This window comes from Xiphias gladius, chromosome 4 (genome assembly GCF_016859285.1).
Source record: "Xiphias gladius isolate SHS-SW01 ecotype Sanya breed wild chromosome 4, ASM1685928v1, whole genome shotgun sequence".
NCBI lineage: Eukaryota > Metazoa > Chordata > Actinopteri > Istiophoriformes > Xiphiidae > Xiphias > Xiphias gladius.
In genome coordinates this window covers 11917130-11936321 of record NC_053403.1, presented here as the reverse complement: position 1 = coordinate 11936321, position 19192 = coordinate 11917130, and the positions used below count along the sequence as shown (strand labels likewise).

The 19192-nt window shown below is 42.2% G+C and overlaps 1 protein-coding gene across 1 annotated transcript in view; it reads right to left on the bottom strand.

Annotated features, from left to right (window-relative positions):
- The window catches only part of usta (uronyl 2-sulfotransferase a), a 52494-nt gene extending 33548 nt beyond the window's left edge, over positions 1-18946 (bottom strand). The window contains exon 1 of the mRNA XM_040126213.1: positions 18420-18946. Coding sequence (XP_039982147.1) covers positions 18420-18651 — 232 coding nt within the window. The 5' untranslated portion in view covers positions 18652-18946. The remainder of the gene's footprint in view (positions 1-18419) is intronic.
- Positions 18947-19192: the final 246 nt, after the last annotated feature.

The following is a 19192-nucleotide window of genomic DNA, read 5'->3' as shown; positions in this document are numbered from 1 at the left end:
CACACACAAACACGACAGGACTGAAATAAATACTTATTCAAAAGTTACTAAACTAGGTGTTCATTGTGTAGTGATATCTAATGTGCTCCTGTCATGAAATGTAGGAACTAACTCATGACATAAAATGATGATTAAGGAGTATACTGGCTACGGAGTGTGATGACTTCCTGACAGGAAGTGTTTGCTCAGGGATTCATCCAGCTGTGGGAAAGATCCTTGTCTTAGGTGACTGCAGGAGATACATGCATTCCTCTGCATATTGTTGTTAGCAATGGCAGGATCTTTAACAATTTACAGTATGTGTCCGTGTGAGTATGTGTAAACCATGTATGTGTCAAACATTAAGACACAGAAGAGCTATCAATTATGATGCCTCAAGTATCAAATCTAACATCTCATGTCTGTCTGTCTCTGCAGCAGCAGCGGTCCTCATCAGACTTTGCTCACCAGCGAGCACAGCAGGGATGGTGCTGCAGCTAGGGCCTGCAGATCAAACAGACTGCATGAAGAGAGCCTGTGTGGTGCTAAGTCTCACACCGGGGTGAGGGAGAGGAGAGAGAAGGAAGAGAGAGAAGGACTGATGGAGAAAGAGAGAAAGCGATGGCAGGAAAGACTGAGAAAAATAAAGTTTTGTGGAAGCGAGATGATAAAGGACAGAGGTAGACAGAGTATTGATGCACAGGGAAATGATGGAATGGAATGAGACTTACAGTCCAAAAAAAAAACATTAGGTAGTTGCAAAAGCTTTTTGGATACCCTTGTCACAACTGAGGCCATGTCATTGTATGACATATTTCCAGAGAAGGGAAAATGCTCAACACAATGTGTGACTGTGGTCCACTGAACCGTGCTACTTTTCTCAGGGGCCCCAACAATAGACCTTTATAGGACTGTTACACTGTTCTGTTTGACTAAAGAGGTGTGATTTCAGCACAGAGATGATCCATTCCAGATATAAGGTATATTATTGGCACACATGAAGGACAGGCAGTATCCCTAGCTGTCAATTAAGAAGCCATATGAGCAATGCAATGGACTCTTCTGGTATTAATATCTATCTTACTACGTGCAATGGTATTATAAGATACAAAAATGCTTCAGAATGTTAAAATCTTAGATAAATTCAACAAATTTGATTTGAGCCAGAACCAATGAGAAAAACATATTTGGGGTAACAATTCCCAAGTCCTTTTCATCGTGGAAATACTAAATAGTAGTTGGTTAAATAAAGTATAAGCTTCTATGATAGCAAAAATTGATAAGCAACAGTGCAAAAACTGGAGAAAAAAAACATAAAACAAAGTAGGAAAGTTGCCTCCGAAATAAATCCCAAACTTAACTGCAGCAATGGAAATGTCATAAACAGATACATCCACCATAAACTGACAAAAACAGTCAATACAGTCAGTTGGCAGAGTCAGAAACAAAATGCTGAATGGAAATCAGACCAGGAGCAAGGCCAACACTAGTCAAAGATACTTTGTGCCCAAATGCCAGTGAGTTTTCCACAAATGTTCAATAGCTGATTTTTTTTAATGAGGTATTTGCTTTACTTAATTCAACTAATACATCATCATTATAATCATATTTGGGTAATATTTTTCTTACCAATTTAGAAGAAAAACCATAACTCTCCTTCTCCACCTTCAACTGTTTTCCATACACCGCAGTGCTTTATTTGTTCTGGTGCTTGTACATAACTGCATGTGTTTTTTTGCAGTCTCTATAATTCATAATGAAATTTGGTGCATTTAACAAAAGAGTTTAAAAAATCTGTATGTGCATGCACAAAGTGCTCCTAATATTACTTGCACACATCACATGTATGTGAGGTGCATGCACATGCTTTCACATGTATAGGTAGAATCCGCAAAACCCCAAACCTCTCACTAATTACACAGTGGATGGTGGCAGAGCCCTGGTCTCTAGTCCTGCATCATCTGTAAAATAAATACTCATCTGATGGAAACTGCTGTCATCTTGGACTGCAGCTCTGGTCAGTGCCAGGTTAAACCGCTGCTGGGCCGGGGTGCTGCCACTCCCTTGTTTTGTGCTCAGTTCTTTCAGAATATGTGTGCGTGCGTGTGCGCGTGGGATATTTGCAAGACAGAAAAAAAAGAGAGGAAAGGCGAGTATGTGTGACGATATGTGCACATTAGATTGCATGCTGTGTATGTGTGAGCGATGGAAAAAAAACAAGGGGTCAAAAGGTTTGGATTTGTGTGTGATCGATGGCATGTGAGCATGTTATGAAAAGAATGAAAGAGAGAAGTGTGTGTGTGTGTGTGTGTGTGTGTGTGTGTGTGTGTGTGTGTGTGTGTGTGTGTGTGTGTGTGTGTAAGGACATTTTACAGTGCCCGTTACCAGAAGCCGCAGGATGTATCTGCAGCAGACCACCTTTTACCCCATGACATCATCGTAGTGCCTCCTGAAACTCCATACACACACATACACATGCACACGCACACACACACTTCCCCACACGTTACTTCTTCCCTACCCTCATCAGGTGCCAAATAAAGAGCATTTTCCATGTGTTGAACACATGCTGGTGACTCTGATCTGCCTCAGTGAAGAAGGAGAGAACTTTAACAAACTCTCTGAATAACACTTGAGGTATCGCATATCATGCTTGCAAAATCAAAAACATGTTTAGTGTCTGCACTAAGAAAGCAACATTACTGAACCGTTTTTTATATGGAGATAAAAATGTTTTATTTAACTGAAGTGAACAATGTAAATGGAGTGGCAATGTCTGAACATTTGGTGATAATGCAGTGACAGGTGTTTGGCTTCCAACAGGACCACAGTGGCCAAAAAACAGAGCAAAGAGCAACAACCGAGCAATAAACAACAGATGGCACTTCCAAGAACAACAAAGAAGTATTTATAGATGAAGCCTTTGAAAAAGGCTGTGTACTGCAGTAAAAAACAGGGACTTTTAAAATCAATCCACCATCATCATGAATCATGGCCAACCATGGCCAACCATTATAACCACGTCCAAAAATATAAAAAACAGCTACAACATAAGTCACAATGGAAAGCCTTTGCTTTTGGAATTAGCTATAATGTAAGATCTGAAGTGTCTTGATTGAGGATGTAAAGGTAGTATATCTAGTTAAAGTAGGAATTGTAAGTTGATTTCTACTCAGAGTGCGTATCAATCAAAGACAGTTGTAGCACAGCTAGATCTGTGAAACAGATCAACACCTGCCGCCCGCTGGACCCAGCTTTGTAGGTGTTAGCACAAAGTATGTAACAAGGCAACTCACCAAGGATATTGTTCATATTGTTGATAAAAGTTCACACATATTCATATTAGCTTCCCACATAAACTTGACATTGAGTCAAATGATTCATACAATCTGTGGTAGAATCTGACTGTGATATAACAGCGTAGAGAAGCTATCGCACTATGATCCAGTTTGAGGGACAGGAAGTTGTAGCCACCAGTGTTTCTTGTCTCAAAGTAGATACTGGTCGATAAAAGAGGTTGTGAGGAGCATTAGTCAAGATAAGAAAATTCAGATTCCTTTGAGCATTTTAAGACTCACTTCTTCTCTAAAGTCATAAAGTTCTGCTCACTAGTTGCACTGAACCAATTTCCTGCTTGTGAGTAGGGAGGCTGATTTTTTTTGATAATGAATTACTCTAATCTACTGAATATTATCTCAGTGAAATTTGATGACATTTGCAAACAGTAAAAAAACAACAAATAATGCTGCAAAATAAGAGAAAGAAAGAAAGAAAGAAACTTTCTTGAACTTTCAGACCACTGTGGCTTCTCAGGTTTCACTTCCAATCATTGTTTTCCTATCTCCACACAGATGCCACCACACCACCAGCTGCTAGGAAATAGCACCCCGTTGCCTCTTAAAATAAACGCTTCGTAATTAGAGGAGAAGGACAATAACATTGATGATTTAAACAATAGCCTCTTAAGCGGCCGCAACATACTAAATCTAACTGGTTATGATAAAGAGGCTATTCATAAGGCTAATAAACCCGATAATGAGAAAATCCTTCTACGTCGACACATGCACAGTAAGCTTCTGAGCATGACTACATTTGGTCATTTTTTTTTTTTTTTGTCTCGTCTCTGGCAACAAAACCCAAACCACAAGCTAAAGGAGAAGCAATAAAGAAATATACACCTATTATGGGTCATTAGGAACCTAATTTTCTTCATGAAGTGGGTTTCCTTACAGTACCAGCAGACTGCCAAGTGTATTCCTTCTCTGTTTCTGTCATCAGGGGCAGAGGGAAGGCATTTGGGAGGGCTGAAGGTTCTAAGTCTGCCTGTCGTGCTGTGCTGGGGCACGGTTACATAGTATATCACATCTCGGCTGGAGGCAGCACACTGAAACCTTGTGTTGTACTGACCCTCCCAACAGGCACCCTGCTGAGCCCCGCATACACACTCTGTCTATCTCGCTCTCACACACACACACACACACACACACACACACACACACACACACACACACACACACACACACACACACACACACACACACACACACACACATATAGCTATTGTACACATGCATGCAAGGCAGAGGCAAACAAACACAGCATCCACACGCCAGCGCTGTTGACTCATGCTAATACGGGCTGGTAGAGATGCATGGTGTTAAGGTGAGGGAAACTCTCTCACCCTTGTCTGGCCTCTTGGAAAAATGGGCACGGCTTCAAATTCAGGCCAAACACTAGCTCACAGAGAGGGCTGCGGCAAGAAATAACTAGCTTTCATTCATAAACACCATCTGATGGTCAGCTCATTGTCATTTGAGGGCAGTTATGATGATTAACTCTCAATCGTGGTCAGGCAGTCTGGCTTTGAATGGCAAGCATTCATTCATGGTCTGTGACCAACGTCCATTTATCTAGTTTCCTTTTTAAAGAGAAGGTGTGAAAAATGAAGACTGTACTAAATACTGAGAAGATGCGGACAGTAAAAACTAGAGAAGACTGGCAAAAACAAATGCAAGAGTCCACACCCAGTTTTAAACTTATCGGTTTAGTAAGGGCTGGATCCAAGTTACATTTGAACCTCCATATGTCACTGACATCCCAGAGATGTCAGCCCTAAACCACACAGCAGGGCTGCTCATACATTTTGTCCAACTGTATCTGTGGTCAGTAAGGTCAATTCTGTCCATATGCTGCCGGTCACAGTTCACAGACTCAGACAGTCTGCACTGGCCTGTAATCAATGTGTCATGTTTGAGATTGTGTGTGGGCAAACGCTTTTAGCTGAGCCTATAAATATACAAGCAGCACATCCCACTTGTTAAGACTCTAGGCCGGGAGACGTTATTGTCATATATTGAGGGAATATAGAAGAAGAAGAGACAAAGACAAAGAGGGAGAGGAGAGATAAGGGAAGCCACAAAGTAAAGGACATCTGGCTAATGAGCAGAGAGTGCAGAACAGGATGCTCCACATTTCCACATGCTACCCTAAGAAGCATTTAATATTCCAAAGAGCAGACGTTTACCAAAACACACAAGAGAGAGTAAGGCAGCCAGGAAAGCTGTGAATTGTTTTATGGGAAGAATAACGCACATGGGCCCAGTCTCTGCTGGTTCTTCAAACCCTTTATTTAGCCCAACCCACAGGGATCCTTTACTCTTATAAATAGACAGGCAGCAACTTCTACGCCACATCTTAACACGTGTTACGCAAATGTGACTGAGAATTGTGTGCCTGTGCATTAATGAATGAGGATATTGATGCTTGGCACAGGTTGGAAGTTTACAGCAGACTGGGAAGAATCAGTGGCGAAGGATAACTGAGTACATTACGTACTAGTATAATTTTGAGTTACTTGTACTTTACCTGGGTATTCCTGTACTTATTATTCCTCTACGTTTACCTGACAGCTAAACTGTTTATGTGCAACGAATTGTGGTCATTTCAGTTTACTGGCAGGTTTTCAGTGCTGGATTCTTTTGTCTAACTACACTAACAGGTATATAATTCCAACATGGTGCATCAGAACACCAGAAATCAACAAAATGTACTTGTTCCTGATTTTTGATCTGAATGTTTTATATGTTTACTACTCACTAAAGCCCACTCGGCTGCCATCTGTGAGTGCAGGCTCCTGCTAAGCATGGCCTTGAAGATCGAGCTTCTCTTTAATTTTGCAATGTGGGCTAGGCTACACTAGCTAGTGGTCAGCGGTTCGCTTCAGCCCTTCAGGAACACCTCATTAAAACAGAACGGCTTATTATAGAAAAGACGACACTAAGCTATATGGTACAGCCACAATGCACAACAACCTGTTATGAAACATACGAGAAAGAGAGAGAACAATTGTCAGGGTCATCTTTCAAAGACACTTTGTTTTTTTGTTTCTGGTGAGAGGATAAAGAGTAGAAACAAGTTTAAAAGGACAAAGAAAATGTAAAATGAACAGCTGGCTGATGGAAGTGGATAGTAATGTTTACTGCTAATCCCCCAAATGCGTCAATATTACAACAACTTTTATCTCCTCTTTTATTGTATTTTGAATCCTGTGATATCTCTCTCCACTGTTTATACTCTTTTCCTCAGTAGATTGCAATCAATTATGTGTTCCCTTAGGCAAATTTCATAAACAGACAAAAACAAGAGTTTCACTTTTTTTTCTCTCAGACAGCGAAACAGCAGCCATGGCTGGCAATCAGTACACATTTCATACCAACAGCGGATCTACAATCATAGCAGCCCCCTAGACACAAATATAAGAATGTTAACTTGTGAAATCATGGACATGATGACATTTGTTTACAGTCTGAAAACTCACACAAACACACAGATTCACAAATATACCATGCATAAACAGTAACACGTACACATGACTGGGCACGCGAATAGTTGGAGAAGATACAGGAGTGCTGTGAGAGAGTGCAGTTGAGAATCCAATGGAACTGCATGTAGTGATCAGACAGTGATGAGACACAAACGTTTCCGCTAGCAGTTCCACACAGCCAAAGCGCCCAGTGAAACATTTGTGTGTGCACATGTATGTGTGTGTGTGTGTGTGTGTGTGTGTGTGTATGTGTGTTTGCGTCATACATGCCCACTGCACTGCAGAGGACAACACAGAGGCTGCATCTGGTCACCCAGAGTGTGCTGTCCAGGAAAGATTTTACGTGGAAGTTTCTCACACAGACTTCCAGGAGAGGAAACAGGAGGAGGAGAGAAAAAAAATACAGGCTGGTGAGAGAAGGGATGCATGGGATGAGGACGTAGAGGGAGAAAGTGGCAAAGGACCAGATGGAAATGGAAAAAGAGGGAGGAAGGCAGAGGGAGAAAAGTGAGGCTGGATAAACAGTGGAAGAGAGTTTGGCAATCCTTGGGGTGAGAATTTGTGGTAAATAATTAGAACATCTTTCTACACACTGATGGATGGATTTACAGGACAGGCAGGTCCGAGTGGCATGAATTCAGTCCAGTCCAAACCAGACTGGTGCAGCACGAAGGTTGTTCTGGGCCAGGCCAGTGGAAACACTACACAACCAGGATCTGGGCCGGTGAACCAGGCCAGACAACTGATGGCTTTTCAAGGGGGCTAGCAATATTGCGCATGTAAGAAATAGCACTAAACTAGAAAGTTACCCATTTAACCTCAAGCTGGGTTCATCCGAGGTCCTAACATGACCTTTGACCTCTTGTTAAAGTCTAAAGAGATACTAGTTTATTGTGGTGGGTTACATTCCTCTGTGGATGGAACCTCTGTGGATGGTTGCAAAGTAACTAAGGTGAAACATTTAAATTTCAGTTCACTCTCCCTTTCAAAAGTACACAAACACCATGGAAATAACAACACTAACCACGCCCACTGACTTCTCTGCTAAACCAATCCCGTGCTGAGAATACGGACTCAACCTCAGTCTTGACCAGACAGGAAAAAGAACAGCTTCTTGGAAGCTGGTTGTTTGTGTGTCTTTGGATAAAGACTTTGTTAACCTTGGACTGTGTTGCTTTCACTCAAGATGTCTCTTCAAAACATCTGGAAAATGTGGTTTCTCCTGCAGACCATAACATTTGTACAGGGTTATGGTTGCAGCTCACCACTACAGTACACCTCGGCTGCGGGTTTAGCAGCAGAAGCATCTGTTGTTTAGAGGGTAAACATAAAGAAAGAAATATCTAGATACTCAAGAGTTCATAAGTGTGACAGGTGATGGCAGGATGTGGATTTTAGCACTAACCCTCACTTTTTTGGCGGGTACGATGTGCTGTCAGTCATAGTTTGCACTCCTGTCTTCACATGAGAGGCAGGTGTTGAGAGAAAGGTGTGTAAGTGTAAAAAAAAAAAAAGAAGGGAGACTGAGAAAGACAGAGAGAGAAGTGGTGGGAAACAAAGGTGGGTTTCAGAAAAGGAGGGCACATTTTGAGACAGAGGTGTGAGATCTGGCCGAGGTGAGATTTGCTTTCCACGGGGGACGACCACATTCCATCTGAACATTTCAAAAATGCTTTTCAGCCCGTCCTCAGAGCGTCTATTCCCTCCTTTTGACATCAGTACATTAATCTGTCTCAGCCCTGCAAAGAAACTCTAGAGCAATGAAATATTTTTATTCTCTAAGGATAGTTACTCTATTATTCCACCTGCTGCAAGCAGGGACAGGAGGAGTCACTACTGATATCAGCATTAGGCTTGAATGTGTTTTGAGATGTGGGCTGCTGTGAAAGATGTTGTAGGTATTAAATAAAAGTTGGGAGTTAACTCATACTTAAAGTTTGTTTTAAAAGAAAGAAAGAAAGAAAAAAGAGAGAAAATTGGCCAGAATTTACATCCTATTTGACTATTAATGTACTTTAAAACTGTGATTATGGGTCACATTATGGAATATTGGCAGCAGAGCACACACTTTTTGCAGATTCACATCCAACAATGTCACTGTTAAAATATTGAGCTGTCTCTGGTGTCAGCAAACAATAAAATGATAATAATAACTTCATGTCAGCTGTATCTCCCCTGAAAGGGGTCAGGTATATCAGTCTTCTCCAGGCCGTTGTCTGAGTTACAGAGTTATGAATTTCTGAGTCACAGGCAGAAATTACACAAGACTTTGTTTGGATGGGAGCTGGGAAGTGTTACTAGATATCTTTCTAGCTTTCATTTTTATTTAGCTTGGTCCTCACGTATGCGGAGTGGCTCTGCAAAAACTATCTCTCTCTTGACCAAAATAAAAGCATTCTTTCTGGTTTGTATCAAGATTGTTTTTTTGTAAAGTTGGAGTGCAAAGCACACATCACTTTTAGACCAAACAGAGGAAAAAGTTGCAGTGCAATGAAATAAAAATGGAAAGTATAAAGTCATTTCTTGCAACAGTTGCGTATTATCAATGAAACAATTCTTTTTTGTCAGCCAAAGCAGCAGCAGAAAGAACAAGAATGTGAGTGGTTGTGTTTGCGTTTCCCAGTCTTCCAGTATTCCTGACTTCATGGAGACTTTGTTTTGTCATTATATCTTTCCAGTCCAGTTCTGTTTCATCCGGGACCAACTAGGATCTTTTACAGGCATCTAACTGTGTATACATGCATGTACTTGCACACATATAAGTGGAAGCAAAATCACACAAATTCGCATGGTTTATCAGCATTTATGTTCAGGGATTTTGGAGCAAACAGGCCTGTGCGGAGCAAATGACAGACCTATATAATAATAAAGGCTGAAGGCCTGTGTTATGGTATCATTTTACAAAAAAGGAAACTCCTGACAACTTTCAAAGCCCAAGACGTAACATTGCCCTTAGGTCTCACTCGTGGTGTCTGGCAAAATAACACTAAATGGCTGTTGGGTTTATCTATGGAATCTGTTGAAGTGTATTATTCAACTAAAAACTGGGGAAGCGCCGGTATTTGATGAATAAAGACAGCAGAACTAGAAAAATGTTAGCATGCTTATTTAGCTTATTCACTGACTACATCTAAAATAGGACGACATTATTTTTACAAGTCACAACAATTGCACACAGAGTTTTATTTGGTTATTGGTCTCTCGCACATTTCTAGACTGTATGACCTAAGAAATGCTGGACAACACATGAAAGGATCTTGTGAACAGTAAAATTCAGTCAATAGACTGTACTACATCCTCACCCACTGCCAATATAAAAATGTTCATTAAAGCAGCTTTACAGAGCTCTGATACCTGTACACTTGCACAAAATAGCGTTCACAATTGTCCTCCGTTACTAGAAGCCAGCTGAAAAACTGGATTTCTCATTCAACTCAGCTAAGCCCAAAAAGAGCACATTAAACTTTAAAGTGCAAAGCAATACATTTCCCCAAACCAGCACGAAGTGGTTTTAACAACATGGGCTGGTCTATCTGCCATGCTCTATATTTATATATTTTTTCATTGCCATGAAATGAGGCTAACAGACAAAGTTGTGGTAAACTTACTCAGAATAAAGATAGGCAGAGTTCCTTGAACAAGGTATGTCGCTGACCACCGGGCAACATGTTTCCTCTTAACAAGTCCCATAACAACCAATTACTTCGCTTCAGGCTGCGTGTTTGTCCTGAGCTATGAGGAAAAAGTCAGAATCCAGTTGTTGAACCCAACTGGAAAATAATTGCTTGACTTCAGTGACCACACAAACCTGTTGGATGACAAGTGTATAGGTGGCCAGTTGAATGGAAACAAGTGCTCAACATGTTGGATGCTCTGTGGCAATAAACAGTGGAATGTGGAGCGCTTCAACGCTCGCCAAAATAAACAAAGAAACTTCCCAAATAGGCTAACAACACCAGGGCACAAAGATATGAGGAAGGGCAAAGCTGATCCAAAAATCAACAGCGCTCACATAGCAGACTGCAATTATTCTGTGTCTAATTCAGGCATGAAAGGGCCTTGATTCAGATTAGAGGTCTTGTCCTTCTGGACGAACAGAGAGGAGCTGATTAAAGCAGAGCTTTCAGTTTAGATGTTCTAAGCAGATACCTAATTTTCTCACAGGACCTCTATTTATCCTGGCACTGATTTCTAAATTATGGGATATACGTAGTCACCCTCTTACAAGCATTAGCCAACGTACCACCCAGTGGCTGTGGGCCCCGAGCCACGCAGCCCATTCACGCACCACCACGGGTGCTGACATAAAAGTCACCACAACCAGCCGTCATCAGTGTCTTGGCAACCCCTTAAAAACAGCACCCAATTCCTAAGAACAACCGCCCCTTCGGAGCTGGTGTATAGTATATTCTTCACTACATGGAATACAAAAGGCTGATATAAACAGACTCAAGCTCAGGGCTCTGTGGAATATATCTCACTTCTACATCATAAAGTTGGGCTATAAAAGTTTTGCAAGGAATAATTAATCATTTTGGGGAATACACTTACTCGCTTTCTGGCCAAAAGTTGAGAGGATTGATACCATGCACATGTCTTTGCATTAAATTAATTAAACTTATCCACTTACTGAGGAGATAGATGAGAAGACTGATACCACCCATATCTGTCTGTTAATTATATAAGGCTACAGCCAGCAGATGGTTAGCTTATTTTAGCACAAAGAGTGGAAACAAGGGCAAATAGCTAGCCTGGCTCTGTCAAATGGTATCACAATCTGCCTTCCAGCACCTCTAAAGCTCACTAACTAACAGGCTATGTCTCATGTGTTCTCTATGTACATAAAATGACGTGAAAAAACGAGATTTTGAAAAGTTATGGGGGTTTATGTGGAATAGTCAGTTTGCCTAGCTTAGCATAGCCTGGCTCACTCCAAAGTTCAAAAATAAACCAAGCACCTCTAAAGCTCAAATATTAACACCATGTACCTCGGTTTTAAAAATTTCCTTTTTCATTTCTGATAAACAGAGAAGAAGCTTCATACATCTGAGGATACATTTGCAAAAAAAAAAAAAAAAAAAACGAAAAAAATGTCAGTTTGATTGTCAAAAAAGTATTTTATAATGTAGTTTTTGGGGGGTAAAGAAAAACTAAGTACACCACAGCTGTGAAGTCACTGTACTGAAACTCTACTCAAATTCTTAAAAAGTTATTTAAAAATGAATTATTGTGTATTTCACTGAACACATTTAACATACAAACTCAGTAGAGCATGTTCTTATTTTGCCACTATTTATGTGTCTTAATTTGATCAGTCTTCTTTTGCAGTCATTTACCAAAAGCCGACTCAGTATACAGACATTAGCATGGGACACATGCCTAGTCACAAACCATTTCCCATAAACTTAGCTGGGATTTCACTTGGGTTATAACCGTCATTGCTCAGCAAGCCTTGAACAGTAGTTGCAGTTTAACAGCATTGGTATTTTTTTATTTTTTATTTATTTATTTTTTTTACATCTGTTCCCTTTTTGTGTGGCGAAAACAAATGCACTAATGGAGGATAATTACCCTGTGTTGTTTTAGTGTTTGCCCGTCTCTCTGGAGAAGGCATAACAGCCTCTCAGGCATGGAGATGCTAATTGGTAATGCTAATTGCTTCTATTATGTAATCACAGGGTCAGAATGAAGCTACAGTAGTTTTCAAATAATTTCATATTGTAGTAACCCAGAAAATAAGGAATGCAAAAGATCATCATTTATCATAACTACTGTAAAAGAAAATACGCTAATCCATTTACCGCATGTAGAACCAAGTGCATATGAAAATCATGAAATACTGATTTAATTTCTGCTTTTGGTTTCTTATAAATCCTCCGTTTCAAATCAAAGCACCAAGAGTTTTTCTTTCTTTGGTTTCCATTACAATAAAACCCATTTCCCCTTATTGACCCCTAAACCCAATTAACAAGCTGGCATACACGTTAGAAAGCAGGTAAATAAACAGAGCGTGGCTCGCCTGTGTTCAGAGGGGAGGACTGCTCGTTTTACCAACCCAGAGGGAATTACAAGCCGTCTGATTGTTTTGGCATTTAAGCTGGATATGACGCCAGCTAGGAGTTGTTTTGGTGTTGGTCAGAGGTAATGCTTTCCCCGACACTTCCATGAAGACTAACATACAGTAGGTCGAGGGAAAATAGAGGAATGAGTCTTGTGAGCTGGAGGTGTTGGATGGATGCAAAATATTATTCTATCTTTGCCCGCTAAAAATGAGGTTATCTTGAAGGAGCAGCCTTTAGTAGTAAATAGAAACGTATGTTTGTGCTTTGGTTTGCCACCTCTGCTCAAACTTTGCACGATAACAAAAAATGCGAAGGAGTAAGGGCATAAATTGACAGTTTATGTATTTTTCCACCTGACCAACTTCACCCCAGAGTCAGACTGGCACACACCTGGCAACCCTGTTAGTCGTTTTAAGATGCTGAGCCACAGCTCGACCAGGATTGGTCTGATTTCCATTTTATTTGACACTTTAACGCAAGGACTCTGCCACTTTGGTCAAACACTCAGTGCCACTAAATCTGTCAATCTGAAGAACAAAATATGACTGGGTGAAATACAGACCTTGTTTTTAATATCCTTCAACAGGAAGCGGGCGCACTGGTGTGAGCGGAGCGGTGAGTTTGCTCCAGAAATCACACTTAGACATCTGGCTCGCTTAACAAAGCTCTTCTGCATGTGTGTAGTTTGTTGGTCAGTTTCCTGACCACAGTATGCAGGTCTGTGTGCGCACGTTTAAATTACTTACGTGACTTAATATACTTTAATGTGTCTTAGTTACATTTAAGCAAATATGAGGGCAGCAGGTCAGAGGTGAGGTTAGCGGAACAGGTTTGTGAGTTCCATGTCTCCAGTTCAAATACAGGGAAAGTGAATATGTACCAGTTTGTTTTCGTGATTACTACTGGGATGACCAGAATTGTAAAATAAAATTGCGTGTACTGAAACAAGGCTTTTCTGCACAACGTGCACATTTGTAATCATTTTCCCATTAGCGGGTCCAGCAGTGTTGAGGAGTTTAAGGTCAAAAGTGTCAGTGTTAATCAACACCAGTAATTACCAACGTACAACACTCAATGTATCGTTGTGTCTGCCATGCACAGTATTAGCAAAGCATACTGTGTCTGTATTTTCCACATTGAGCTAGAGATTTGCAGGTCTTTTCCCAGCCCTCTCGCGGCGGGCAACCTTTGACTTTCCCCTCATACATCACTTCTGTTCCCATTCTCACTCTCTTCTTCTTTATATACATGTAAAAGTTTATTGCTAGCACAACTCATACTAGCCAAACTAAATGTAATTTGAATTCACTTAAAAAGTTTGCTTTCATCCACTTTCTGGCCAGCATTGCTGTAAATAAGACAGAAACTGGAGGGAGGAGAGAGATCCTGAACCTTCTACTGTGTCCACACATACCTGTGTAATCCCTACACCGCCCTACAGTCTACAACTCACACACTTTACCTGCCAGTTTCTGGTAAGTTAAATTAATGTGTGTGAGTGTTTTAAGGTTACAGAGTTCTTTTGAGAAGCAGAGCGATGTTTAGTGAGAGACTGACAGTCACACCGAGTTAGTTCAGCATTTATGATTTATGGTAGGGGATTGGGAACAACACACACATAAACACAGAGGAAGACCTGTGTGCTTATGTGTCCTTAAAAATCTATTACATCCATCCACATGTCTGAGAATTCAGCGTAACGCGTATGCTGACTAATCCTCGCGAATCCAGCTCAGTAAGTGGAAGATTTGAGAGAACAGAGAAAAATTCCAGATCCTTCTCTCTGTTTTGCTCTCTCGGCTCCAAGGAGCTACAAATGGATGGCGTGCAATATCAAAAAACAGCACTACTCATTATCCCATCGTCGCATTCAAAATCTCTGAGATCACGACAATACTGAGTCAACCGGCATTTGAAATGCGACGGCAGAGATATACAGTGTTTTTTTGCGTGTGAATAGAGAGAGTAAGAGCCAAACACAGGATTCATGGCGTCAAACTCTGACACAGTCCAGTCTTTGCTAAATCCTTTCGTATTTTATCTCATATTTCTGTAATATGTTGCATTTTGACCAGGAATGGAGGAAGTTGCTTCTATAAAAAGATTCCTGACTGACTACTAATCACAGTTAATTTGTCAGTTAGCACAGTTTTAGCTCCACACTGGTGTTTTTTTTCTCTGACTTTTGAACAGTCAGGGTGGCCCGAAGCAATGAAACAAGTTGTCCACGTTTCTAAAAAAGAAAAAAAAAAAAAAAATGTTTTAATCATGTTTCAGTCTGAGACCTTTCAGCCCAGCCAAGTCAAACGTCTGTGGGGAATCACAGTCAGGTGTGATTGTGCATTCACACATGGAGACTCACACACACACACCTCAACACAGACACATCACTCAAATGGAGGCTTGTTTGAGGGAATATCAGTATGTATGTGTGTAAGAAAGAAAGTGAGAGAGAGTCAGTGATGGAGAACCCACAGTGGTGGGCAGGCTGTAAATCCAGGTCTAAAGGTCTGCAACGCCGTTTCAGTTACTGCAGCTATACGTTGAGTGACACCCTCAAACACCAAATTCTCCGCTAGCCCAAACAAAACAGGGTCTGTTCCCTCTACAGTGTGTGCGACTGAGAGAAGCACACAAACTCAAGACACACTTGCACAAAATCAACCTACTATTCTCTTCCACACACACACCCACATTCACTTACCCCACCAGGAATCCTCACCTTCATCTTGGCACAGTGCAGCCAAAAGTAACACTAGCCAGCTTAAGATAAATAAATGGACTAATCACTGGTTACTCATAAGAGGCTGCTAGCCTGCCCATCCCACACATACAGAATGCATTAGGAGGAGGATTATTTTTGCCTAAATTCCCTCTTTACTTTCTCATTTATTCCTGCTGCTGGGGTAAGCTATTCCCCTACAGCCTTTGCTGGAACGTGCGTCCAGTTCCTGACTCACATGGCAAGCTGCTTCACTCATCGATCTATGACAGACAGTAAAACTAAGAGTGAAGACCGAGAGAGACTGAGGCGGGGTCAGACAGAGTGCGTCTGTAACTGACAGGGGTGAAGGTGACGAAGGAAGAAACCAGGGAACATTGAGTTCTTTGAGAAAATAACTCTCCAAACTTTCTTTCAAAGCACCAGCACAGGGCATTTTGCCACCAAAGCAAGAATATTCTGCACAGAAAGCTTTCCACCTTCCCTGTCTTACTTAAGACCACAGGTTTATTCAGAATGAGGACAATGGGCAGAACCAATCGGAAGCCTGTTTGTCTACGTTTTTCGTCTCCCTCCCGTCTCCCAACCAACACCCAACCTTTTCAGAATCCACTACAATGCTTCATTTTTCTAAAATCACAATCCTGCTACTTGACCAAGGCTCGGGAATCAGAAGGCTATCCAAAACATAAAATTTAACTGCTACTTGTAATTTCATATTACCACTTTAAAAGTTACACTCAGTCAGAAACAAAGCCTTTTATCTTTGCCTCAGCACCGTAATGAGCGGGGAAATTACTCATCCAGATCCCAGTGGAGGTGTCACACTGTGGTTGTGTCACGGTTACATAAGGAACCCCCCTCCTCAAGTCCACAGAGTATAGAGGAGTCAGTGTTTGACAAGGCCTCGGGCCCTCAGGGTCTCTCCGCGGAGCTACAGTGAAGATCACGTCATGCAGGTGGGCCGAGACACTCATTCATCTTCCAATAGAGAGATTCCTTGCCCTCATCGTTCACACATGGCTGACTGCTGGTGGATTTTGACGGTGAAAAAAAAAACAAGTTTGTCTCGGTCTGTTGGGGTTTTAAGATGTAGGCCTGTTCACTGGTGTGTTTGTGTGTTTCTGTCTATGCAAATGGCACAGAGATCTAGTCCTTTCTTTCTGATAAGCATCAGCTGATAACCTCAACTTCTGTGTGTGTGTAGCTGTGTTCAAGTTATACAGCACTTCTCAGAATTAGAGTGCTGCTTAGTGAGAAACACTACAGGCTATCTGACTGTGCGGGCATTAGCTTTGTGCAATTACTCTAAAATAAAACGAACAAGCATTGACTGCTGCAATTTCTAAATCACATTAGGCTGTAAAGTTTCATCAGAGAGAGTGTTTGCAGTGTCTATAGAGATTGCTCAGGCAATCAAGCTGCATTTCAGGGCAAAGTATTAATGCTCGCCATGATACTCAAATAGAACTACAAAAACATTTACATTTTTCAAATATTTTTTCAAATGCTGCAAAAACTTAGCACAAGAAAAACTGTCTGTGTCTGTGTTTTGCAATATTGAACCAAAATAAATTGAAATAATTTCTTGACAACATTGTGCAGCTGTAGTGTGCGGGCATGTGCACATGCATGCATGTGTGTTGCGTGTGTGCGCTTGTGTGTGTGTGTGTGTGTGTGTGTGTGTCTGTCTACAGGAAACCAATCTGACCCAGGGGATTAGTGGCTGACTTGCTGAGTGACTCTCATTCTGTTCCAGATGTTTATCACGTCATAAAGGCCTCAAGCCCTCTGTAAGAAATAGGTAGGAACACAGCCTCTTTTCAACACACAAACACACACACTTCGCTGCGGCTCCCCGGTGGGAGGTCACCCCTGCATTTGATTCTGTCACCGCTGGTTTTAACACAAAAGGGAATACTACTTTTGACTGATGGTACATCTCACCTTAAAGACCGGCGGTCAACGCAGACACCCATGTAGATATAGCCACACATGGGTCATATCCACTGTCTTCTTGTTATCACCCAGTATAGTGCAATGCCAGTAATATAGCAGGGACAAATCATATCTAAAACACAGTTTTAAGTCTTCCCTTCAAGATATCATATTTTAAATTGGAAACCTCGTGCCCACGCCTTTACTCTATCATTTACAGAAACACACCTGGCCCTCTCAAAACGGCAGCATACACTCAGCCTCTAGAACCCTCTTTCGCCCTCTTCCACCGCTCCCAGTCGTGCGTAATGAGCGCCGCTTTGGATGGAGCGCGCCAGCTGGCCGCGCCAGCAGAAGTGTCAGTCGCCATCCACGCACCGCGTCAGTCTTAACAGTTGCTAAGTTCTCGTTACGATAACAGATCTCAATCAAGCTCTGATAACGTCAGCGCTGATATCCAGGTGGCGCAAATGAGGGCGCACTCCTCAGGTTTTTGGTCTGAACCGTTTGAATTTTAAACCTCTGGGGGATATAATATTTTAAGCAAGAGAACTGTGCATATTCAAATGTCAGCGGGCACACCCGTATAAAGAGATGTGTCAGTCACCCGCAGCTTCACGTCGAGCCAGTTAGACGGTGTGAAGATTGTGAAAGATGTGAGGACGGGAAGATAACTCCTCTGGGGTCGATGGGACGCTCCGGCCTCCGGCGGCTTTCACGAAAGAGACGGCGGCGGGTGAGGAGAGGTGCGAGGTCATTTCTCCTCTTCATTTCGAATAAGCCTCCCCTCACACGCCCCATCTAAGAGGGGCGACTAAGCAGGCAGTGCAACTTTTATTGGAAAGACTCTCCGATGACGCGCCTCAGCCAGCAGAGGAAAATGAAAAGTTCTTACCGAGATACTGACGGATGTCCAGCAGGATTTGAGGGGGTCCTCCGTTCAGCTGGTAAAAAAGGGAGCCGAAACAGAAGAGGAACAGCGTAGCCATGCAGAAACCATAACCTCGCAGGGAGAATCGCAGCGGTATAGCGGAGAGGAAGCTGTACTTTCGGTTGTTTCGCTCTCTTATGTGGTTGGGAGTCTGGCTGTTGCTGTGAAGGGGACTGCTGCTGAAATTCTTCATCATCTCCTCCTCACAAAGCGCCGAGGAAAGTCACCCATCCGCCTGTGGAAAGTGAAACTCGTCGCTTTGAGGTCATCTGCGGCGGACGGCCAGCTATTTTGGAGACGCGCGGGCACCCAGCTCCCCTCCGCTGCCGCAGCCACGGGGTTGTTCGTTGCGCACGGAGTTTTCGCTGCTGCTCGGTCCCTCTCGTTCGCGCTCGTTGGAGGACTGCTCCTTCCTTCCGTCCTTCCAGCAGAGTTAAGGTTCCATCCTTCTGCGCCGTCCTTTGGGTGTCAGATTACTGAACGTGGAGAGGGGGAAAAACTTCCACCTCACACAGGCGGACTGGGTTTGGATAGGGGGGGGGGGCGAGGGAAACAGCGCCACCCAGTGTTCAAGGAGAAAGGGGCGCCCGGTCTGTGGCCGGTCATTGAGAGGAGCTGGGTTTGTAACAGACTGGAGGTCTGCGGAAGGAGTTTCAAGTCCGCTGTGTGTGAATTTACCTTTTTAAATGCAGTGAGTGTGAAACCTTACCCTTTATCAAAACTTTGACAATATGATG